The sequence below is a fragment of the Passer domesticus genome, chromosome 7 (assembly GCF_036417665.1).
Source record: "Passer domesticus isolate bPasDom1 chromosome 7, bPasDom1.hap1, whole genome shotgun sequence".
NCBI lineage: Eukaryota > Metazoa > Chordata > Aves > Passeriformes > Passeridae > Passer > Passer domesticus.
The window spans coordinates 12243252-12267625 of record NC_087480.1 but is presented as its reverse complement, the minus strand read 5'-3'; the positions used below and the strand labels follow the sequence as shown (position 1 = coordinate 12267625).

Genomic DNA, 24374 nt, shown 5'->3' with positions numbered 1-24374 from the left:
GCTTGAGAAAGGTGTAAGCAGGGTCAATTTGGTCTCCCAAATTCTTACCAGATATGTTGGTTGAGTTTTGGTTTTTTTTAGCTTTAGAGCTCAGGCTGGGGGGGGATCTTCCCTGGACTTGGCTTCTGCAGTTGTTTAAGGCATTAATACCTATAGGTCCTGGCTTGGATTTCTGCCCAGTAGCAGGGAGAGCAGAAGGAAACATGATGGGTCTTCTGTTGCTTTATTTGTTGCTTCATATAGTAACTTAATTTTTGCAAGCTGCTGGGAGGTTTTTCAGACCAAGCTCAAAGATCAAGATGTCAGTAAAACTCTTACAGAGAACCCTTTCTACAAAGGATGTGTCTGAAAGTGGAATAGAACCTGACCAAACAGAATCTTTGAATCTTTGAATTGTTTGGGTAGGAAGGGACCTTAAAGCTCATCTTGTTCAAAGCCCCCTGCTGTAGGCAGGGGCACCTTCCCCCGGACAAGGTTAGTGTTAGACTGTTTAATTACTTGCTGTCACTTGTGTTCCATTTGCTGGTGATTCCCACCAGAGCTGTCTAGCAAAAAAATCCACTAGACCATGTATTTTGAACCTTGAGGGTGACTCACAAAAGTCTTTCAGTGGCTTTGAACTGGAAGGACTTAGCCTTGTTTGTTTTGTACTGTTCCCTATGCATTTCTGCTAAGTGGGAGTAAATGGTTCTGTCCCCTTTTAGTGCTCTGCTTGGGGAGAAGGTAAAGCTCTTTGACTTTTCCATTTCCCATGCTTAAAGGGGGCTTATGAAGAAGAGGGAGAGTGACATCTTACACCAGCAGATAGTGATAGGACAAGGAGGAAATGATTTTAAAGTAAAGAGAGTAGATTTAGATTAGAAGTTAGGAAGAAGTGGTGAGGTGCTGGCCCAGCTGCCCATGAGAAGCTGTGGGTGCCTCACCCTCTCCTGTTCTCTGCCTAGCTCTCAGTCCAGCACAGCAGCTCTGCTCAGCACATCTGACCCAAAGGCTTCCTTGAGATGGTGTGGTTTATATTTAAGTTTTGGGAGCAGCCTGGACTGTGTTTTCCCAGCAGTCAGGCGCTTTAGGGAAGACCTTCCGCTGTCGCGGGCTGCTGCTCGGTGCCAGCTCAGACACTGCTGCTATTCCCCCGAGATTTCTGTGCTCACAGCAGCACCAGGGTGGGGATGGAGGTCACAGGGCTGCAGGAGCTGCTCCGTGTGGGGAGAGCGGTTGTGCTGGAGGCGGGGAGGGGAGCGGAGGCAGCTGAGGGCCGCGGGTGCGCAGGCCCGGCGCAGCCACAGGGCCCTGCCTGTGCCGGGAGCAGATGGTGCTGTGGCTCACAGCCTGCCCCAGCGCCCGGCTCAGCCCTGCTGGGCTCACAGGGAAGGGCTGCTCTCAGAAGCGTTGCTGCTGTCTGTGCTCGGCTCTCTCAAGGAGGCGGTGACTGCAGGGTCAGGCTGTGCGGGGACACGAACAGGCTGCTGTGGGGAGAGGAGGTGCTAGCGAATGGTAGGTGGGGAGCACCTTTGTGGATGTTCTCATCCTGCCAAACACACGGTTCCTGCCCCTCGGAGGTGCTCAGGCAGGGTCTCTTTTCCATTCACCCCCTTGCAGGCTGTGCTTGCTTGGTGGGGCTGTGCCAGAGCAGGTGGCAGAGCCCTGTATCCAGAGCCTCTCCCAGGGCAGAGCTGCACATCCCTGTGATCTGGAGCACGATTGCCTCCCACCCCAAGCCCCAGGGGAGCAAGAACCACTTTCCTGCCGTGGGTGCTTGGGCAGCCCGTCAGGGAGGGTTCTGTGGGGGCAGCCCACCCTGAGAAGGGCTCAGGGTGCCCATGGTGGGAGAGGGGATCCTGCCAGAGGAGCTGCTGGTTTGCTAGAAGCCTTCTCCTAAATATGGACATGATTATTTTTAATTTTTATTTGCTTGCTCTGGAATCCTTTGCATTTTCCCCTTTATCCTGGAGAAAAATCAGTGGTGCCCTGTGTGCATGTGACATGGCTGTGCACAAACTCCCTTTGTGACTTCTTTCTTTCGCGGGAGAGAAACACATTCAGGAAAAGCAGGGCCCTGACAACAGGAATCAAGTGTTTCTAAATATGGACATCCTTTTTTGGACTAAAAAGTCTTTTTGTACCATGCATATTTCCCCTGTTAATCATTTCCTTTTGTTCCTTGCAAACTTGGGTCCTCCAATGTTATAGAAGGAATTATAGCTGTTCTGTTTGTAAACTTTTGTTATGATCCATGAGCTGCCTTGTACGTTGCACTGATTTGCTGGGTTTTCTTTTTAATGTGGTTGGAAAGGCCAGCACTCTGGTTTACTCACCCTAGGCTTTCCCTTTTTTTTTTTAAACAGTCATATTTGGCCTAAGCCCATCTCGAAATATTGGGGATTTTACAGGCCATTGAGCTTTGCCTGGTCCTATTCACTGCTTTTGTGTTGCACTAATTGGCTTGATAAAGAAGGGCCTGGGCTCTGTGGAGTGCTTCTCCTCCAAGGTGAAATGTGAGATGGAGGAGGAAATATTCAGATGTTCACTAGCAGTTATGCTCGCTGGATAATCTGAATGCATCAGAAATGAGCTAGAGCTCAGACAAAGTAGGGGATTAGGAGTCTGAGATGGGCGAGCGGGTGGACATCTGGAAGCCTGCTGTTTAGCTCGTCTGCTGGGGTGGGTTGTGTCTTCATAATGTGGGTTATAGGCAGGGAAGATGAACAGCACGGTGGCTCTCTGTGGATGTATTCCAAAATAACAATCACTGTTGTTATTTGCGGGGGACCCCACCCTCCCCAGCAGAGCTCCGTGTGTCCCAGCTCCCCTCTTATGCGGGAGGGACATGCTCTGCTGTGATGGCACTGTTTGCATGCCCCACCTCTGCTGCTGCCCCGAGGTTTGGGGGAGCCTCATGCATCCCCGTGGCTGGTGATGCACAGCAGATGCTCAGGGCCTTGCTTGCACGGTGCCCACTGTGATTTTGGGCAGGGGCAGCTCTGCAGAGCCCAGCAGAAAAGCAGATGATGGGAGAGGAGGAGAAAACCCAGCTCGGGGCTTCTGAACCTTCCCGTGTGCAGAGCCCGGCGCTCCCAAAGCTGAGCCCATTGTGGCAGTGCAGGGCTGCCCCTGCCCCGGCAGCATCTGCCCTGGAGCTCTGTCTGCCCGGGCCAGCTCCACTTGCTCCATCCCTCTTCCATCCCAGCCCCTCATCCTGCAGGCACAAGGTTCATGGCTTGGTCATCACAGTGTGGATGGACCAGGGTCTTCCTCATTTGATGATGAAATAGGAGTTGAAAAATCCTTCGGCTTTTTTGAAAACAAATATTGGAGAAGGAATTACAAATATGTTGTGAACAGAAATAACTGAATTGTGGTTTGGTTTGTTTTTTCCTAAACAGTAATTTCTTTCCCAGCCTCTCTGCATGTGCTCCCTTTCTGCTTCTCTGTCTCCAGCACCTTGCTCATGTTTCCATCCTTTTCCTGCATGCCCTGCCTTGGCAGTTCAATTTTGGCCTCAGCTGTGGCATACCCAAACGTGGCTGTGCACAGCTGGAGCCTCGCAGTGCTCCCAGCACACATCCACTGCTGCTGGAGCAGCATTGTGCCTTCCACAGGTGGAGGCATCACCCTGAGCCAGCCAGCACTGGCAGGTTTCTTGTTCAGGGAGCAGTGAAATTCCCACCCTGTTCTGGCACTGCTGGACTCCATGTCCCAGGGAATTAAAGCAGGACTGAGGAGTGAGCCAGTGTGTGGCAGTGTCACTGAGAGTTCTGACTCAGCAACGTGTGAAAGGTTGTGTGAAAGCCCTGCAAAATTCGTGATTTGTGGGGGATGGTCTTGTTTAGCTGTCAGCTACACACACACACACACTAATCTGACACAGAGGCTCTGGGTACAGCACCAGTGGCCTGTGGCTCCTGCTGTGCTGCCTTGTTTTCTCATCTTTTTCTGGCAAAACTGCTTTTTTTTTTTGCTTGGGGGAGCAGAGCTGAGTCCCAGTAGGCACTGGCAGCATTTTTACTTTTTGAGTACTTCTGTGTCCTACTGGGTTGAAATGTAGTTGTACATTTTTTCTGCGTAGAAGCTTGGGAGCTTCTGCCGAGGGCGATTTGGCACTGGGTGGAGTGTGAGCACACAGGTAAAACAGCTCCTTTGCTAGGGCCATGTAGCAGCAATCCTGCCTCTTGGTCTGTTGCCAGCAGCACCTTTTGGCTGGGGAAGTGCAAGTCTGGAGAAATAGAGCAACACTGCTATGGTCACCCGTGAAACCTCTGGAAAGCTGGATTCAAAATTCTCCCTTTTTGTCCCAGGGTGGGAGGAAGCATGTATTTTGTCAGAAAAGCAGAGCCAGAAAGGTTTTTTTATGTGCTGGGGGTCTCTAGGTTAGGAGACTTGCCTGATTTTACACATGCTAAATGCAGTTAAGCATTGCAGTCCCAATTCTTCCTCCTCTGCAATGTAACTTTTCAGGAGTGCTGGCAGCACAAAACACTGAAACTGCTCTATACCAGGGGGAGAGCCTGAGGGGCTGCCCAGGGGCTTTGGGATCCCCCAGGGCAGGGACAGGGCACCCTGCAGCTCCCTGACACTCTTCTGGGCTGTCAAAGCCCTCACTGTGAGGTGGAGGAGCCCAGGTTTGGGGGAGGCAGCCCTGAGCCCCGTGTCAGTTCCCTGGGTTTGGTGGGGGATGCTCCTGCACACAGGAGTGCTGGGAGTTTGCATTTCCCTCGGCCTCAGCCCTGAAGGAAGCCCAAAGCCTGGGTCAATAATAAGCTTATAAGACAGTAAATCTTGGTAATGAGAAAAACAGGAGACGGCATCTGCTCAGCACAAAGGCGCTGTGTATGCTCTGGTAAACAGCCACTGAAGGGAGATGCCTGCTATGGAAGGGGCTGCAGCTGAACAGCCCAATTCCCATGCAGGATTGGAGGCTTTCACTGCCCCCAGCCCTTCAGAGTGGCTGCTGCTGGAATCCTGTGGGGGCTGAGCCCAGGCAGGGGTGACCTGTTGCCCATGAGTGTGTACCACAGGTGCAGCAGCCCCTGCCACAAAAGCAGAGCTGAGCTGCCTTTGTCCTGCACGTGTGGAACTGGAGACAGGCATGAGGTGGGGCTGCCACAGTGGCTGTCTGCTCCCCTCCTGTGCCCACTCCAGTGCCTCCTTGCAATGGCTGCACTGGGAGATGTACATAATTCAGAGGGTACCCTGCTGCAAATAGGGGTTGGAGCAAAATGGGAAAGAGCTTCTTCTCTTGTCTTTGGAGGTGCCAAATGAGATGAACTGATGGGCAACAGGCACCTGGGGATGAATGAGTTGTGCAGGGGGCATCAGGAAAAAGAAGAGGCTGGGTCTTCACCTGATACTCATTCACCTGAGGAGCCTTCTGCCCAGGGTGGGAGCTGGCAGTGGTCCCACTCCTGCTCCAGCTGTGTGAAGCAGGTCTGCAAAATGGGGAGGAGGAGGAGAAGGGGGGAGTTAAGGGGAAGAAATCTGCATATGGTGTGTAATGCGTTTATGAATTGGGTCTTTAATAATTTACATTACCAGTTTAATACTTTGAATACAAATTATCTTGCCCATATGCTGTGCTGACAAACATAAAAATGGAGTAATCAAAGCTGTAATAGCACTACAGCAAAAAGACATAAAATGCCACTAGAAGGCTTAGGATAAATTATTGCATGCACACACCAGCTCTATGGCTCCCTGGTGCCAAAGGATGCATTGCAATTTCTTCCTCAGACTTTGCATTTAGGCTTGAGGACTGATGCAGTACCAGGAGTGCTGCTCAAAATTCTGCAAGACGGGCAGCATTTAACAAAGAAGAGGAAAGAAAAAAAGGCTCAGACTTGTTTGATAAACACCGCAATTTAAATTCTGCTCTGGCATTCCATGGGCTGCCAAGAAAATATAGCCCTCTTATTTGTAGGGAGCCCCTTTCTCCCTCCAGCAGGGTTATTTGCATGTATTATAAACTGCAGTGCTGGCTTGCCATCTTCAGGCAGCTGCCACACACTGCACAGCATCCCTGTGCATCCTTGTCCATCCCTGTGGTGGGTGCAGCCTGGGTCCACGAGGGATACCCAAGGGAAGATGCACCAGGTGACCCAGGCAAAGGGCAGCACTCAGTCCAGGCAAAACCACAAATTTCACCTGATCCCTCTTCCCACCTGAACGTGCTTCCCTCTAATGCCTGAGCTCTGAGGGGCTGGAGGAGGTGGGAGAGGATGAAACAGCCCTGGGCCCTTGGTGCTGCCTCTGGGCCACTCCTGGGCTGCAGTTTAGGTACAAGGGAGCAGCCTGGGAGGCCTTGGGAGCTGATGGATGCTGCAGATGACTTAGTGTTTGTTTTTAGCAGTCTTTAGGTGCTCGTGTGTGTGTGTGTACTGGGCACAGGGTTCTGCAGCAAAAGGAGCAGGTTTGCAGAGCAGAGATGCAAGTTGTGCTCACAGGGAGCAGCTGCACTTGGAAATGGCAGCAGACCTTGTGTTGCACCTTGTGGCAGAGCCTCTGCTTTTAAATACCAGGCTGTTCACTGGTGCCACATCTCCAGCACATCCCAGCCACAGGCAGTCTCTCACAGAAAGAGCCGTTGAAGGCTCACATTTGCATACACTGAGTTTCTCAGCTATCAGGGTTACTCCATGCTGTAATCCATTCTGTGCTTCTAATACGATCAGTGAAAAATGAGGCTTCTTCCCAAATAAATCATCACCAATGAAGGAAATGGTGGTTTTTCCACAAGGCCTGAGGCTCCTGCAGTAGCAATTTGCTTTTTCCAAAAGGCAGAGAACTCTGGGCAGGCTCATTCTGTGCTGCATGAGCTCACTGCCAGTCTCCCCAAGATCTAAGCCCTTTGCATATGAATGAGTTTTCCCTGCCTTTGCCTCTCCCAGGATCTGCTGCTGTCTGTCTCCCTGGAATGTGGTGCCAGCAGCTCGGGAATAGTGCACCCATCGGCTGGGGTAGCCCCTCTTTGTCTCATCCATTATTCCATGCACCTCCCTCTCACATGCTAAGGGAAGAGGAGTGAATGCCAGTGTTTGGTATCCTGTATCCTGGCAAGGTGGGTGCTCAGGGCTGCAAAAAGTGAGAGAGAGAGAGAGCACCCTCCCCCTGCCTAGCCTGTCAGCTCCTGTGTTCCACCTTCCTCTGCTCCTTGTCTTCCTCCAAAGCCTGATTTTGCCTGTGAACAGGGGGTTTTGGAGGAGCCCCACTCTATCCCCTGGCTCTGGGGAGCAACCACATGACAGAGCAGACCTGTCATTGCAGCCAAAAGCCCTCAGTGCAAAGAGGCAAGCAGAGCTTTTCCTGCCAGGGGTGATGGGACCTCTCTGGGTGGGGAAAGGTACCTGTGTGAGTCAGGACGGGGAGAAACAGGTGGGCATCCAGCCCCCACTGAAAGAACTTTTCCCATTGCCAGATCTGCAGAATAAGGCCCTCACTGATCCTTTTGATCCACAAATAAATTGGATGGATCAAGATCACAATGAGAAATATCCCCATTCTCATCCAGAAGGGATTTTCAGCATAAAAAGGCTTTATGTGACTCATAAACTTTAACATTTATTTCTGCACGCGAGGTAAATATTTCCCCCTCTGAACGTCTAAGCAATGCAATTTTGTTTGAAGCCTCCATTTGTTTAAGTCTGAAGGTGACAATAATTCACCCGTTTTCCCTTCCTGTATTTTCCCAAGCAGTGGCATAAGCCAAAATAGAGCGAACTCAGCTCTGGCTGTTTGTCACCTGTCAGCTCTGTCCCTCAAATGTGCTCAGACAAGCTTTGTCCTGGAGTTTACATTTGGGCACCTTCTGACCTCAAGCTGCTGGTAAATGGCCCCAGGTTCTCCTGTTTAGAGGAAGAAATACAGCATACCTGCATACAGCCACTGCCAGGGCAGGCAGGAAAGAGAGACATAATTTAATCTAACTCCAGATAAATCATGATTACACAGCGCTCTGCCTGCCACAGGCAGTTGGGAGTCCCATCTCCTTGGCACTGTAGCAACACTTGTCATCCAATGTCCCAAAGAGACCCACTCATGGCCAGAGATCACAGATGACTGAGAAGATGCCTGGAGTTGTAAACATCATCAATCTGGAGAAAAACAAACACTGCTGGGAGCTGATGTCAGATGGGGATGTTCCAAGTCAGCACTCGTCTCTTCAGAGCACAGGATGTGCACATGGGCTGCACAGACCCCCACCTCACACCCCCCAGGTCTGGTACCTCCTGAAGCTCCAGCAGATCCAGGGAGACAAAGTGCTGTCTGTCCTTCCCTGGAAGAGCTTGGGTCCCCAGGTTTTGGAGGCTGTAGTCCCCCAGGCAGCCTCTCAGAGAGGGACCAAGGTAGGAGTGAGCAGCTGTGGTGGCCATGTGGCTGTGTGCAGCTGCTGGGTGCCCTTTGCCACCCTCCAACCTGCTCCTGCCAGACAGGGAGGCTGGTTTGGGACAGGTGTTAAAGTTTTATTTTGAGTTCCCCACTTACAGGCAGAGCCCCCAGTGTGGGTAGAGCCCCATGTCCCACGCCAGCTTTCGGAGCAGCTCCCCATCTCATCACAGGCAGTATGTTGGCAGCACAGGTACCTCACTTGGTTTTGTATCCTTTTTGGTATCCCTTTGGTGCCTTTCCTGGCTTTGGTGGAGTCACTTCTGATTTACAGCTGGTGTCACGTGAAATCTGAAGCAGGTGCTCTCCTTCTGGCCCGCTCCCACCCAGGACTACCCTGTTTCCCCTGCAGCTCCCAGTTTCCCTGTCCTCAAGGACATGTTCATGTCCAAGCCTAAATTCCATGCTAACATGCACAGGCTGTTTCTTTATCAGCCTGCCCTTTTTTTTTCTTTTTTTCCCCCCCTTTTTTTTAAAGGAAACTGAATCCAAGGCTGCCATGTAATGATGACATTATTGTTAGTTATTTCTATTTCCATAGTTCCAAGAGGTAGAGAACAGAGTCCCACTGGGTTAAATGCAGCACATGTTATAACAAAAAGACAGTCTGAGTGCCAAACAACTTGCAATCTTATTTTTAATGTAAGGAATGTAAAATTAAGATTACTATAGCAACATCTTGCCCACGTTGAACACAGATAGGATTTGTTGGTCTTTATAAATATATATGAGTGTGTGTATGTGTATATATATGTAATGTACACATACAAATCCTAAATATCTCTGGCAACCTTTCCTGTAGTTGAATTTATATTTAATTTCAAGCTCTCTGTATTACAAATCTAATTTGCATCCAGCTTTCCTTCAGCAACCTTGCCTTTTCCTTCAGGCTCTTTTGTGCACCCTGCATGCCAGGCTGGAGTGCCCACTGCCTGGAGCAGGGACAACCTCTGACTGGGGGAGCTAATCCCATCTACTGGGGGCTTCATTTTAACTGTATACAACCCTGCAAAACCTTATAACTGACTTTACATCTCCAAATTTGCTTTCTTCAATCAGATTTTAGGAAAGTGATGTGAACTTGAGGCATGCAAATTCTTCCTTTTTCTTTCCATTTCTCTTCTCTGAAGTTATTTGTTCAACTTTCAATGAAATTCCTATGAGGTACAAACCGAAGCTCTCATTTCTTCCACATGACTGATTAAAACCTGGGCCTGGTTTTATTAGGAAATGCCTGCAGGAATGGCAGAGCACAACCGGGACTGAGGAGCTGAGGAAAAGGCAGCAGGAGGATGGATGCTCCTACAGCTCAGTGTCACTTAAATTCTCTAGGAAAGCAGCAGAAATTCAAGCACTGTTTTCACCTTGTTGCAGAGGTAAGTGGAGTTACTGATAAAGAAGAACTTTAACATCACCAGATCTGAAGAGAGCTGTCTTTGCTTATGAGCCTACAACTGGGGAGGAGGGGAAAACCAGGCACCAAACTGTGCTCGGGAGATCTGAAGGATACCACTCTATGCCAAAGAAAGACACACTGGAGGGATGCCCTCTTCTCTCGAGGAGCAGGAGGAACTTGCAGCTCATTTGTAGCAGCTTTAAGGCTGTGGAGTTGAACGTGCACAGTTGGAGGGTTGGTGGATCCACTGTTTTGAGACCAGACTGTAATGGAGATCTGAGAACCAAAACTGAAAACGTCTGCTGGCAGGTCTGGATGGAGAAGCTGGAAAGCAGCCTGGAGTTGCCAGCTGCAGATTTCTGGTGCCTATGACTTAGCAGAATTAAATACAAGGATTAAATCACAGGCAGCTCTGCCTGCAGGGTCTAGAAGGAAAGCAAAGGGGCTGGGGTGAGGAGGGTGAGCAACCCCAGTGGGTCTGTGGGGATGGCAGGAGTGCAAAGGTGAAGAATGGCTCTGCAGGGCACACAGAGGCCCACTTTCAAAGCCCACCCAGGCAAACACAATAGCTTTCCTTCAGACAGAACTGCTCTGTGAGCAGGAGTCAATGCCCTCCTGCAGAGCCTGCAAAAACACTGACATGTGTAAATGCAGAGCTGATGCCCAGAGGAGGTTTCTGGATGCGGTTATTGCAGAGATGGGTGGGACAGAGCAAACACAGCTGGCACTTCACACATGCATCGGGTGGTGCTGTGGACCTTACCGTGGCAGGCTGAAGATCAGACCAGGCAATGGGGAGTGGGTTGATGACCAGTGGGAGTTCATGGGCAATGATGTATTATAGGGCAGAGCAAAGTGATTTCTGTAAGATGGGCACTCAGCTGTTTGCTGCAGGAAAGTTGTTCCTTTGCTTAATTGTTCCTGACCCTGGGCTGACCCCCAGGCAGAAGAGACATTGCCACCTCCTTGCCCAAAGGAAGGAGGAAAGGCAGGCTCCAGGGGTCCAGCAGGGCAACGGGGCTGCAAAGCAGGCTCAGGAGGAGTCAGCAAGGTCTGCAGGGCTGAACAAGCCATCTTCAGGACCACTGGTTGAAATCCACACACACTTTCTCATCCTGTTCTCTGGAATGGGCACCCAGCAGGAAAAGAGTTTGCTCATGATGGAAGTTAACCCTGGACTGCCTCAGGTAAGAGCAGCTGCTGTGGGCAGTGTGAGCACCAGTGCTGTGTGCTGGGTAAAGGTTTGTGTGCAGCCTCAGCCCAGAGACCTGGTTGCTCACCTCTTGGAAATGCTGCAGAGCTTTGCAGGTGTGCTGGATGGTCCAGTGAAATCAGAGCTTTTAGTGGGAGTACAGCAAGAGAAGAAAATCATTTCCGTTTCCCTGAAGAATACGGAGTTTCCCATCTATGGGCTGCACGTTGCTGATAAGTACCAAAGTGATAGCCTGAGGAAAGGGAGTCTCTTCACCGTGGAAAAAGCTTTGGTTGTGGAGTCACCTGTTAACTCCCAGCACACTGCCACCGTGGTTGGCTGCACTTCTGCAGGGGCAGGTAGGTACCACACATCCCCCTGTGCCAGCCACCATCACCATCACCTCTCTGCTTTTTATTACTCTTGACCTTCCTGTTCCCATCAGGTGTTTTTAAGCAAGCCTGCCACCAGGGCTGTAATCGGTTCTCATGTCCTCCTATTTATGCTCTCACCCAGCAATTTGCACAGGGCTGTCGAGCTCTCTGCTCGTAATTGACAGGGGAAGGCAATCTGCTTCATGAGAGGAAACATCTCCACGGCTGCTGGATCTGAGCAGGCTATTTCCCATAATGAGGATGAAGTAAAACAGGATCTCACTAACAGCGTGGATGTAGCTGAGCCCTCATTACTGCAGGCACAGAGGTGCTGCTTGGGACATAATTAAGAGCTCGAAAGTGTCGCACTGTCCTTCCTACACTGCTGCTTCATAGCAAGATGCTTACTGCCAAGTGCTCCTGAAATTTGCTCAAGTCACAATCAAGCTGCAGGAGGGGCTGCTCCAGGAAAGGGAAAGCTCCTTGTCTTCTTTCCTAAGGCAGTTGTTTCTCTCCTTGCAGAGGACAGCCATGGAATTTCAGCCTCAGCACTGGAAAGCAACTGCCAATGGCAATGGCTTGTGCCTTCCCCAGCAGGAGAAGCAGCTTGAACGTGGTGTGGGCAGAATGCTTGCAGGTGGGTGTGCATCTGAATGCACATGGGGGCTGGGGAGGCAGGGAATGTGAAGGGGAGAGCATCTCAGCACTTTCCATCTCACACTCTTGCCCCTGGAACAGTCGGAGGATAAAATTAGGTCCTTTCTCCCCATACAGGTGGTGGTGAACTGGGTAATACCCTAATATTTCCAAAATTTTGACCTGATTCCTCTAGCTGATCTCTAACTGAGATGAACCCTGGGCTGGAGGAGGGGGAAGTAAGGGGAGAGAAAGTGAGGTGAGAGAGGCTGTGAGAGCTGCCCTAGGAAAACTGAGAGCTACTCAGCCAGCATCCCTGTAGGTGCTGATGTGGGAAACTGTGAGAACAGAGAGATTTTTGTGTGCACAGCATGTTGGGGCTGGAAAGGGAATGGTCAAAGGAGACCTGTAAGGAGCAAGAGTGGGTTTGGTAAAGTCACTGAAAAATCCCACATTTTGTCCTAGCATCTTGAGACCTGCAGCAAGACTGGTTCCAACCACGGGATGCTGCCCAGTGTAGCTGGTGGTGAGAGCTACCACAAAACCCAGCACGTGTCCCCAGGGATGCAGGGCTGGGTTTGAGGCACTGATGATGCTGCAGGAAGAAGCCTGAGTTTCTTCACACATATTTATTTGCCAGCAGAGACTGTACAAATCCCATGCATAATTCAGCTGCTGCCATACAAATCATCCCACCAGTAAAAGCCTTTTCAGAAAGCACGATTTGATTGCAACAAACTTTCACCCAAATGTGCTGCAGCCCTGTATGACAGGTTTTAAACTTTTGCCGTCACTTCCTTCCGAGAGGCAGAGTGAATCTAGGTCAGCCTCCCCCTTGCTGGTTTGTAATGAGGCTAATTCTGATTTCATTCATGTTGCATCCTCGAGTTTGAGATGGGGGGGGAAATGGGATATTTGAAAAGGCAAGTCAGCCTCAAAGTCATTCTTCTTATATCTCATCTTGGAGCAAAGGAAGTGGCTTGATGTTGCATCCCAAGGCAACATTGATGGTGTCATTTATTATTCAGGGTGCAAAAGGAATACAGAGTTTCCTTCTTTCCCTTTTTATTTAGATTGCAGCGTTAAGCTGGGCTGAATGAACAGGCCTGTGTCCGCAGCTCTGGTGGTGATTAACAGCCAGGGCTGTTGTGGGCCAGCGGGCTGCGCGCCGTGTCGGGCTGCTGCTCGGGGACAAAGAGGGGAAGTGGCTGAACACGGGGTTATTCATTTGTCTGGAGTTCCTAGGCAAGCATGACAGCATAAATAGAGCTGCTTGTTTGTTGATCTCCTCTGCCATGGCAGCTGAGGGCAAGCTGCTGCATTCATCCGTTCACTGCTGAAGCAGCCAGTGCTGCTTTCCCAGGACTGGCACTTTCACCCTGTGCACAGTACAGCCGTGCTGCCTCTCTGTGTTTCTCTCTGGACCAGAGAAAAGTTTGGGAGAGAGGAACGACTGCTGTATGTGTTTGGCTGCAGAACTGCAGGTGGGCAGTAGTGATTCCCCTGTAGGTACTGGTTTGGAAATAACTCTGCCTCCTGGCCACGTGCTGGATTTTAGGGCAGGATCGAAATAAGGGGTATGGGTGGGAGAAGGTGTTTGCCCTTATTTTTATGCTAATAGTCATAATGCATTGTTGTTTTGATTTTTTAAGATTTTCTAAGTTTTTTGATGTTTACATTCTTGTAACGCATTTTCTCACATACTTTCTGCAAATAACTTATTGTTTTGCATTCTTTTATAGAAGAGAAATTTTATGAACTGTTAGTTTGTCCAGTGTCATTGGAGAGGTGGCACTTTCACCCTCCAATCCACTGTCACTTTTAGAAATCTATAACTGTTAGAATAAAAAAATAAACTTCCCTTTTTACCTTAAAAGCAGCAGCGTGTCTGCGTTGTATTATTTCATGTCTTATAATGACAATCCATGGCAGGACTAAATGACTTATTTTAGCTGTGTTTGTGGGCTCAGTGAGTCTTAGACTGCACCAAGGAATGAACCTCCATTGTCTGGGCTCTAGATCAGAATCTTAAGCAAATAAAACAGTCTGTACAGGAAAGGCCATGCTGAAACTCTGCACTGGCTGAGCACTGCATGTGGCATTGAACACCTGTAGGCTGCTGGTATCAATATGGGAGGCAGCAGAGACCTCTGCACTCTTACTGAGTCTGTTCAGGGGTGTAGGACAACTGCTCTGCCCATCACCAGGAGCAGACTAAAGAGTGCAGGGGCTAAAGAATGTGGAAGTAGTGCATGTGGCAAAGGATTTATCAGCCTCATTTCTGCTTCTGCTTAGTGTGTCTCCCAAAGGACATTGCTTGAGTCAAAATGCAGGTGTGTTGGGAAATTACAACTTTCATTGCCTGCTGTTTTTATTAGAAATAAATACAAGTACTTGGCTAGGCTGATGTGCTGGGAGAAGAGGGGTTCAGCTTCATTCAGCATCTTTGCCTTGTGTGTGTGAATCTGGGGGACAGAGCAGGTGTTTGGTGGGACATGGACAAGGGAGACAACTGAGTGTTACTGCTTGGGAACCTCAGTGTCAGGAGTGACTATAAAATTGGCCTTGCAGCTCACTGGGAGTTATTTTTAGTGAGGAAACCACTAACCCACCCTGTGCTCCTGGTGCCTGCTTTTTCAAAGAGGGAGTTACAGATCAAAGATGGCTTGCCTGCACCCCTGTCTGCAGCTGAGACAGGCAGTGTGGAAGTTGAGGCTCTGATTTTGTATCTCTCTCCTTTCTTTTCATGTCTCCTCCCTCCTTTGAAGTGGGACATCAAGATATGTTTGAATGAGCTCATGATGGAATTCTGAAATTTCCGACCCGGTGTTCCTGATTCAGTGCTAACCTACCTGTTCCAGCAGATGCCCAGGGGACCACTAATTATTTTGCTAAGCGTGAGGAGTTCCCCAGGTCTGGCTAAAGGGAATGGGTATGTCACTGTCACTAAGCATGCTTAGTCAAAACAGCAAGAAAAATTTGCCTCAAATATGCCAAATTCAGTATAGTAGTATTTGTAGAGAACAGCCATTATCTTTGTATATTTGACAAAAGTTAATTGTCTCTGTGACAATCAGGGTAGTAGTCAGCCTGTCCCTGTATAGGAGGGGAAAAAAATTCTTCATTTATAAGCGATTCATTAAGTAGCATTAAAGCTGTCTCTGAAGACAAAATAATCTTTTTAAAGAGGACTCAAGGTAGCGAGAAGGAAGATTAATGCCTCAGCTATTTTTCAATTATGTAAGCTTCCATTTATTACAGTATACCTGGATTAACTCTTACTAAGCTGTGTGCCTGCTAGGTAGGGTTGGGAAATGGGGGTGTTTTGTGCCACTGGACACTCTCAGCAAGGGATGAGAGATGCTCTGCACAGGGTTGCTGCGACGGGCATGGCAGGAGGGTGCCAGGCATTGCCCCTCCAGCCTCCCTGTTAGCAAAGCTGTGACAATTTTGCACAAGGAGTGTGCATTTCTGGTGCTTGAATATTTTGCACTGATTACATTCTACTGGTCTTCCTGTTGGCATGCAGGTACCTACTCTCTCCCCCTGGTGTAGTTCAGGTACTGAAGGGTTCTGGTTTCTGACACTAACTCAGGTGCCTTCTCCTGCGATCACATTCATGATCCTTGCACAATCAAAAGAGCCTAAATTCTTCTAACACACTGGGGATACTCTTATTTCAGCGTGATTTATGTCACCAGTTCTGGTAAAGTGTAATTAAAAAGGTCTCATTGATACCTCTACCTTAATATTTTTCCCCTTGCCACTGCTCCTTAGAGTGCTTGCCTTGTCTTAATTGAAGCAGTGAAGAGTCCATTTAGCAGGAAGGTGGGAGGAAACAGCCTGAAGATCATTCATCTAAATCACTCCAGTGATGAAAACAGTTGCTCACTACATCTATCATAATTTCTTCTAAGTTTCTTATGGAAGATTAGTTGCTGCAGCTATGCAGATGCACACATACCTGGTAGAGCTCTGCAGACCTTCCCGTCTAGGGCAGTCACTCCAGGCTGTGGAAAAAGAACTGCTCTCTGTAGGTAAATTACACACCAAAAATGTGGCCAGATAAAAAGCCCTTTTTATGTTTTTTCCAGTTGCATTCGTTTCATGAAATGTTACACCCCCTTTACCTCGCACTGCTCTGTGAGCAAGGTTTTTTTAAATGTGAGGCCAAAATCTTTTTTGGGTAGCTTTGGTGCTCTTGCCAAGATACTTTTCTGTAAAGTTCAGGTCCCTTGAAGTCACATCCTCGTTCTCCTAAGAGCATCTTATAAATGGTGCAAAACTGAAAGAGAAGAGCAGAGTGAAGGTGAAAGGTGCTGAAAGGATATGTCCATGAGAGTTGACCTTACTCCAGTCTGCAAGTATGTCCTGAACAGAACAGCTGAAAGTCCATGAACAAAACTATTTGGTTTACACAGAGAAAATGTTTTCAAAACTATGCAGAATTCAGTGCAGAGTGCCAAAAGGAAGCCAAAAGAAGCTACATATCAAGCCAAAAGCTCTCTTTAACAGTTCAAGGATTTTGATAATTTTGTTTAAAACCCTCTTTATTTTTTTTTTATTTTTTCCCCCCAAAATTGAGCACTTCAGTTGTGGGGAAAAGGTAAGAAGACTTTAAAGCGGGTTGGCTCAGCAAGGTTCTGAACACAGATGCAAGGCTGGCTCTGACCCCAGGCCCCCAGGCCAGGGCAGACCCTGTTTGCTGCTGGTCTCTGCCATGCCTCGCTGCTGCTTGTACCCTGCTGGCAGGGAGTGAGCCATCAAAGGCTTTGCTTTTTGCTTTGTTATTGACTCACTCGACCAGGCAGTAGTAAAACCCCCACGATGGGTTGTGACACAACCCTCATGTTTGCTTGGGCACTTTGACCTGCACACAGAGGGGTGGCTTTGGGCAGGAGCCAGAGGAGGTGGCGCTGGACAGCCCAAGCATGGACCTGCCCTCTGTCCTGCCCATGGCTGGTGCTGAGACCTCTGCTATGAGCACAGGCTGAGAGAGCTGGGTTCTTCAACCTGGACAAGAGGAAGTTTCAGGGACACCTTATAGCACTGTCCAGTCCCTAAAGGGGCTGGAGAAGGACTTTAGACAAGGGCAGGGAGTGACAGAACAAGAGGGAATGGCTTTAAACTGACAGAGGGTGGCTTTAGATTAGATATAAGGAAGAAATTTTTGACTGTTGAGGATGATGAGGCACAGGTTGCCCAGAGCAGCTGTGAATGCCCCATCACTTGAAATGTTCCAGGCCATGCTGGATGGTGTTTCTGAAGGTGTCCCTGCCCACGGCATGGGGAATTGGAACTGAATGATCTTTAAGGTCCTTTCCAACACAAACCATTCCATGGTTCTATAGTATCCCTATTTTCTCGTTTCTGATTTTGTTTTCTAAACAAAGCTGAGAGCTCATGTGGTTGTGGTATTGCAGCCACAGCCTGACCGCAGTGGTTTGGTGTCTTCTTGCTCATGGAGGTGTGGAATAAAGCACAGAAGGTGCCTGGAAGCCCTAGCCGTGGGGCTGGGCTGTGGGAACGTGGTATTCCAGCTACGGGAGCTGGGTATCCCGATAGAGGGAGCTGGGTGTCCCGGCTGAAGGCGCCGGGTGTCCCGGCTACTGGAGCTGGGTATCCCGATAGAGGGAGCTGGGTATCCCGGCTAAAGGAGCTGGGTGTCCCGGCTACGGGAGCGGGGTATCCTGGCTGAAGGAGCCGGGTATCCCGGCTACTGGAGCTGTGTGTCCCGGCTGAGCGCCGTTTTCCTGCGGCTGAGAAGGCGCTGAGTGAGTGGACTGCTGAGCTTACATTACTGCGGGGGATTCTGCAGCGCACACGTTACAATCGGTAAAAAGTATTAAAGCGAAAGTGAATGGTCTCATTCTGGCGTAATTGGTTGAAAAAGTCCCTGTGGGGATGGGTTTGCCTGAGGGGCGGCTGGCTGGGAGCGGAGCCGCGGGGCGGTGGGAGGCACAGGCACCGGGAAAGCTTCAGCGCCTCGAGGTGCGAAACCCCGCCTGGCAGTCTCTCCCTGCCGGCACCTGTGCCCGAGGGCCGGGACGGGCAGGGCCGGTCCCGCGGGGGGCGGGCGGCGCTGCGGGCCCGGCGGGGACCCCCGCCCGCCGCCGCCGCCGCGCGGTGGCGCCATCGGCCCGGAGAGCGGCTCCGTGCCCCCGCCGCGCACCGGGCACCCCCGGCCGGCCCCCCCGCTCCGCCCCGGGCAGGGCGGCGGCACCGCCGGGGAGGGGGCGGCGGGCTCGCCCCGGGACGGGCCGGGCCGGGCCGGGCCCGGGGGTGAGAGCTGCCGTCGGGGCGGGAGGAGGAGGAGGAGGGGCCCCGGCGGCAGCGGGCAGAGGCGCGCATGGAGCGGCCGGGGAGCAACGGGAGCTGCCCAGGCTGCCGGCTGGAGGGGGGCCCGGCGGCGGGAGCCGCCACCGGCCTGGCTGCCGTGCTCATCTTCACCATCGTGGTGGACGTGCTGGGCAACGCGCTGGTCATCCTCTCCGTGCTGCGGAACAAGAAGCTCCGCAACGCCGGTGAGCGCGAGGCGGGCGCGGGGCGGGCGCGAGGGGCGGGCGGAGCGGAGCGGCCCCTCACGGCCCCTCAGAGCCCCTCACAGCCCCGCGCCCGGGCTCCGCCGCGCGGGGGGCCGCGAGCGCGCAGCGGCAGCCCCGCACCGGGGCCGTGAGGGCCCCTCCGCGGGGAGCCCCGCGGCCCATCTGCCCGGCCAGGGGCTCCGAGCTGCCGCCGAGCCGGAGTAGTGCCCGCCCGCCGCTTCGCTCCGGTGAGCGGGCTGCCGCCGGGTTCCCGGCTCGCTCTCTGCCCGTCCCGTCCCGCTGCTGCTGCTGCTGCTGTCCTCCGACTTTTCGAAACTTTTGTCCCCCAGAGGCAGCTGCAGACGGAGGAGCCAACTCAGGTAAAGCCCACGTCCCTTCAGCCGACCCGCGCTGGGAGGAGCGGGGCAGAGGTGCAGGTGAGGACGACTCCGAGTGCCGCGTCAGGTCCTGAGCAGGAGTGCTCGGGTTTGTACGACAAGTCCATTACACCGCTGTGCACTTGCTTTTGTGTTCCAGCCTTTCAGTGTTTTCATATTTTTGTCGTAAATCTGCTATGCCGAAAGCAGAGTGAAGAATTTACATATTTTTTTGCACAGGTAACTTGGAAGTCGGTTTTGTAGCCTTATTGATTGACCTCCCGAATGAATTAATATAGGACAGTTGTTAAACTGATATTCTGTATTTTTAAGAAGGCTGTGTTATTTGAGGGTGTAAATTTCATTTCTTCAAAGTCTTGTTGTTTTAGCAAAGAAATAGTACTGGATATCAGTATTAACGGAGAACTTATACTGGATATAAGTTGCTGTGTAAGGAGTTTCAAGTAGTCTGTGTAGTGCTGCTTAAATTTTACCATAGAGTATGTTTTACTGAGGACTATATCACAGTCTGCTTTTATAGAGAGAACATAAAATGACCTTCAGTTTTATAGCTTGTAAAATGGCTCTAATGAAATATCTGTGGTGTTTATGATGTGCAAGTTGCAAGTATTTTGAGATGCTGATGTCTCACTGTCTTTCTCAATCTCCTGTAAATAGGCAGTAACTCAACAAGGTTCAGTAAAAGTACTGGATGGATAAGGCTGACAGGACAATTTCCAGTGCCTCTAACATTTGATTGATTTATTAATGATAGAAAGCACAGAAATGGCCATTGGCTTGGGCAGCCACTGGATGCAGTGACCTCGAATAGTGAGTTGCTTTTTAACTGGTACATAAAACGCTGCCCACAGCACCCATAGTACACAGACAGGCTGTACTGGGTTTATGAGAAACTGCAGTAGAGCTGCAAAAGCCCTTCTCTTCAGCTTTGCTTTAAAATGTGGGTGCTGCAAGTCTGTAATCAGTGGTTCTGGGGAGGAAAAGCACCCTACCCTTCTCCCAAGATAACTAGCTGTTTATGTTATCTGGCTGCAAGCAGATTTGAAGCTATTAACGGCTTTTATTGCCTTTCAAATCGTTGATCCCTTGAATGCATTTCATGTTTCAAGACTGCCTCCACTGTGAGTTGAGTTGAAGCTCCTGTGAAAGTGAAAAGGAACAGCTTTGTGGTGAAGTGATCACGGAGATATTTTCCAGATCTTAGCCCTTGTCAGTTGCCTGTTGTCTGCTCTCTGTACAAGCTGTCAGCGTGTACGAATAAAGTCAACACAAGTGCAAACAGTGCTAACCTTCCTGATTTGAGGGGACGTGGCTCTTGTTGCACACAGAGCTTGAGTGTGACTAGTGGGGAATTCAGTGTGACAGACTTGGAAGCTGTGGTAAGTCCCAAGACCCATCCTGTTTTGTTCACCTGAGCACTGTTCCTCCTTCAGTCACAGCCTAAACTGGGAGTGCCTGTGCTAAGTCACAAAGGGTTTCAGCAGCAGGAGGATGAGGTGGTCAGGCCAGTGGTGGTGGTGGTTTGATTCAGTAAAGTAAAATGTCTAACCTGCATCTAAGTGTTGTTATCTTGTGTTGCTAAAAAGATCATATGTGCTTAGGTGTTCAGACAGTACTGCATCTCTCTGTGTTGGGAAGTAAGCAGTCTGTCAGCCTCCCTGGATGCAGGACAGAAAGTCAGGGATCTCAGCTCAGTTCATGCTCCTCCTGACACGTGAGCAGCCACGTGAATGAGAGGGGCTCATCTGGAACCCAGCAGCCAGATTGAAGTCCTTTGGACAAAGAGTTTATCTGCTCATGTGCAAATATACCCTAAGCCAGTTCAATAAATGAAAAGGGCACCTGTGATGGCTGTGTCAGCTCTTGCCAAATCCTGGAAGGACCTTTCGTTTCTGGAGCAAGCTCATGCGAGGTCATCCAGCTGGAGCTAAAACTGTATTGTCAGGATAAGCTGGATTCAGGCTGGGATGTGTAACTGGCACTGCTTCAGTGGCTGTGGTGGGGGATCTCTCTTGTGAGGGTGGGGTTTATGATCCATTACCCTGGACATTTTTGAAGAACTTGTCACTTCAGCACTGCCCACACCTGCAGTGGCACATAGCCACAAGAGTGTGACTGCTGGGCAGCATCTCACATCAGCATTTGCCTGGAACTGAACAAAGAGAAGGAGGTGAGTGGTGCCTGTGGGCAGAGGAAACTGGGATTCACTGAAAGCCCCAGGTGTCCTTTGTGGTAGACAGTTCACATCCACAGCTGACTGTTCAGCCAGAAATGCTGGAGAATGTCTGGTGTTAGGCTTTCCTACATCCAGTGTTACCTGGACACTGGAGATATTTGTGTGGTCAGAGAGGTTCAAAAAAAGCTCCAGGCTTTGGTCTGTATGTCCAAACATAGAGACAAGGCAGGGCAGTGGCACGATTGAGGGTGAAGGGTGTGAGGAATAGCCCTGCTCCTCTCACAGGAAAGATGTCTATATGTCTTTTTGGAAGGGGTGAAATTTTTTGGCAGCTGAAAATTTTGACAAACCTGACCACCCTTTTATTGCATTGGGCACTGGGGAGGTTGGGAAGAACTTTCTCTTTCAAGAGAAATCACACTGCTTCTCTTTCCATCTGGGAAGGTATAACATAAGTTGATGTGTCCAGTGTTGTTACTGGAAGGTGCTCAGAGTGCTGAGCACAGATTAGGACCCAAGTAAGAAACAATGATAGTGAGCCATGTATATTGGGGCACGTGCGGGATCAGGACCAGCCGAGGGCTGCAGGCATGGCTGACCTTACAGCTTTCCATTCTGCCTCTGGCCAGCTTTACAAGTGTGAAAATCAGCTCTAAAACCAGCCAATATTTTTCAATGAGCCTGCTCCCTAGGCAGGGGCTCTAGCAATACCCTTCTCTAGTTCTTCTCAACTCGCTGCAAGCTCAGGCACACAGCCCAAACATGCATTCCCTGGAAACCCATGTCTCCCAGCAGTGCTGCCTGGAACTTTGTGTGCAGAGAACAATTTCTGCTGCCTCACAGGCCCTTTTTGTCTTGGGAATGTCATCTCTGGGGATCCAAACCTTCTCTAGGGGCAGGCAGTGCAGGTACAACTCTAATGAGGTCATTGGGCTCAACTGGCTTTTAATCCTCTGGATATACACTATACACGGCTGTTTGCATAGCGAGGGGGATTTTGTTCTTGAACTGTCACCCCAGCCAAGGTCGGGCGTCACACAAAGTCTGTATGTATTATGTCAACACGGTTACCTTTGTCAGCCAAATGCAAACTCTAAGAAGAAATGCCAGATCCGTTTGACAAGCCCTCCAGCCAGAAAACTGTGTTGACTAACAGGAGTTGTGTTTCCATCCCTGAGCACTCGCTGGCCGCTCCCTGCCCTGCTGGGAGCACGGGCAGGGTGACCAGCCTGCACTTCCCAGGTCAGCCGTTTGCCCTCTGGAAATACTGGCACTGTGCTAAGTTTTTGTTTGCTTCAGCAGGGCTTTTTATTTATTATCCCAAGACCTCTGGAACTTCCTGGCTGGCCTGGGACAGGCTTCTGGTTTGTTTTTTTTCTCTAAAGTCAATGTTAGGAATTTGGGTGAACTCCTTCATAGGCTCTGAGTCCAGGTTTTCTCGTTACAGATGTGAAGGATGGTTAGCAGATGCCGTTGGGGATCTTCCCAACTTGCTTCTCTGAGAATTTTGCTATAGCTGAGATTTAAGTCATCCTTTGCAAAGATAAAAGTAATGCTTATACTTTTTACATCGTCTATATCAGGATATTTTCACTGTACATTTTTAGTATCAAGCCTAATGTATTGATAGATTGTTGCTTTTTCCTGATAGACCTATTGCCTCCAAGTTTTTTAATATCTTCTAGCTTTCTTTATAAAATGTATTGAATTCTATAAAATTTGCTCTAATTTTAAAGTAGATTTATTTTTTCTTTTCTTTTAAATTTGGCTCTTGTCTTAAATTTCTATTTTAAACCAAATATTTTTTTTAAAATATACTGTTACTTTTCTTGGTGGGAAAGAGGACTCTACTAAGGCATCTTTAAACATCCTCCAATAAGCATTGTCACACTTACTTATATTTAGATGTTTTCTCTCAGTTATTTTTGTGTCTGGGTCTTTCTAGTTTTGTGAAACTGACCTTTAGGAGATGTTGTTTTGGACCATGTTCTGATTCCTTACCTCAAATCTAGTTGGGAACTGTGATTGGTTTTCTTCCAGCTACTGCAGGATTTCCTTGTCCTAGAAAGCTATCTATTATATGTAGGTGTTGAGATTTATTTTTTAAATTTTTTTTTAGCACCACAAACCCTCCAGCATCTGCCATAAGCCTGAAATTACATCTCTTCTTGCTGTACATTGTGGGTAGATGCTTCAGGATGCTTCATCTGTTCCACTGATTCACTTGTCTACAGCAAACTCCTACCAGTGCTGCTGAAGCACCCAGCCCATGGCCCTGAATGAGGGGGGCCCTGCTGCAGGTGGCTGGGCTTTCTGGGGGGGCTCTGCTGAGGGGAGCAGCCTGTGTGTTGGTTAAACTGCAAGAAGGTTGCTGGCACTCCAGGGTCTCCCCTTCCCCACCTGCTGGGGAAGGGTGGCAGCCAGCACCCCCTTGCCCTTCAGCAGGGATGGGCACCTGGGACATCAGAGGGGGGAGCTGCTGACAGATGTCTCTGCTCTTGAGGGAGGCAGTCCACGCCAGTGGTTGCTTTTAGCTTTGTTACTGATGCACCAACAGCTCGGTGATGAGTTTGCCATTTCAAGCTGACTGGCAGTGCCCCAGCCATGGGAATGGTACCTGCAGGGTTAGGGCTGCAGAGCAGCCGGGCTGGGGCTGGGCTCAGCACAGTCAGGGCATGGGCTGTAGGGCTGCTGCAGAGAAGTTGTTGAGAGTGGTCTCTTGGGGGGTGTGGTGGGCTCTGGGAGCACTGGAGCAGGAGTGCAGGTGGGGATGGACCTGTCCCTCTGCTGCAGCCTCCTGCTGCAGGGGGGATGGATCTGTCCCTCTGCTGCAGGGGGGATGGATCTGTCCCTGCTGCAGCCCCTGCTCCCGCGGCACTGCAGTGGGGCTGCTGGCTGTGGGAGGTGGGAGAAGCAGGAGTGACAGTGGGATGAAACCTGTGAGAAAATCAATTTGGATTAAGGTGAAGTGCGAACTTCAAGTGTAATAGGAGCATAAAGTGGAGATCAGTCTTGACGTGCCTTTTCCTCGAAGATGTCTTGCAGTGAGACACAGAGACAGGGCATTTGTTCAGGCTGTGTTGGAGCCACAGGCACAGCCCCGTGGCCAAACTGATTTGGAGAGGTCTCTGATGGCATCACCATCACATTCACCTGCTCCTGCACTGGTGAGGGTTCAGGCTGGATTCCCATCCAGGCCCTGGCATATCCTCCTTCCAGCAGTGCTGCTCTGGGCTCCTCCTGGGCTGTGTCCAGAGTGCCAAAGAGGAGGCTCAGCCACTGTCCTGTCCTGCTCCAAGTGG

At 50.1% G+C, this 24374-nt stretch overlaps 1 protein-coding gene and 1 long non-coding RNA gene across 6 annotated transcripts in view; both read left to right on the top strand.

The window, feature by feature from the left end:
- Positions 1-674: 674 nt before the first annotated feature.
- Positions 675-13853, top strand: LOC135304477 (uncharacterized). 5 transcript variants are annotated; one of them, XR_010365861.1, is made up of 3 exons: positions 675-723; positions 9604-11975; positions 12440-13853. It is a non-coding gene; the product is annotated as an uncharacterized LOC135304477 (long non-coding RNA). The 5 variants fall into 5 exon arrangements; XR_010365858.1 differs by lacking the exon at positions 675-723 and adding an exon at positions 769-1494; XR_010365859.1 differs by lacking the exon at positions 675-723 and having other exon boundaries at positions 1501-10959; positions 11071-11975.
- Positions 13854-18291: 4438 nt separating this feature from the next.
- GPR50 (G protein-coupled receptor 50) overlaps positions 18292-24374 on the top strand; it is a 43691-nt gene continuing 37608 nt past the window's right edge. Inside the window, exon 1 of the mRNA XM_064426895.1 lies at positions 18292-18498. Within this exon, the coding sequence (XP_064282965.1) occupies positions 18324-18498 (175 nt within the window). The 5' untranslated portion in view covers positions 18292-18323. The remainder of the gene's footprint in view (positions 18499-24374) is intronic.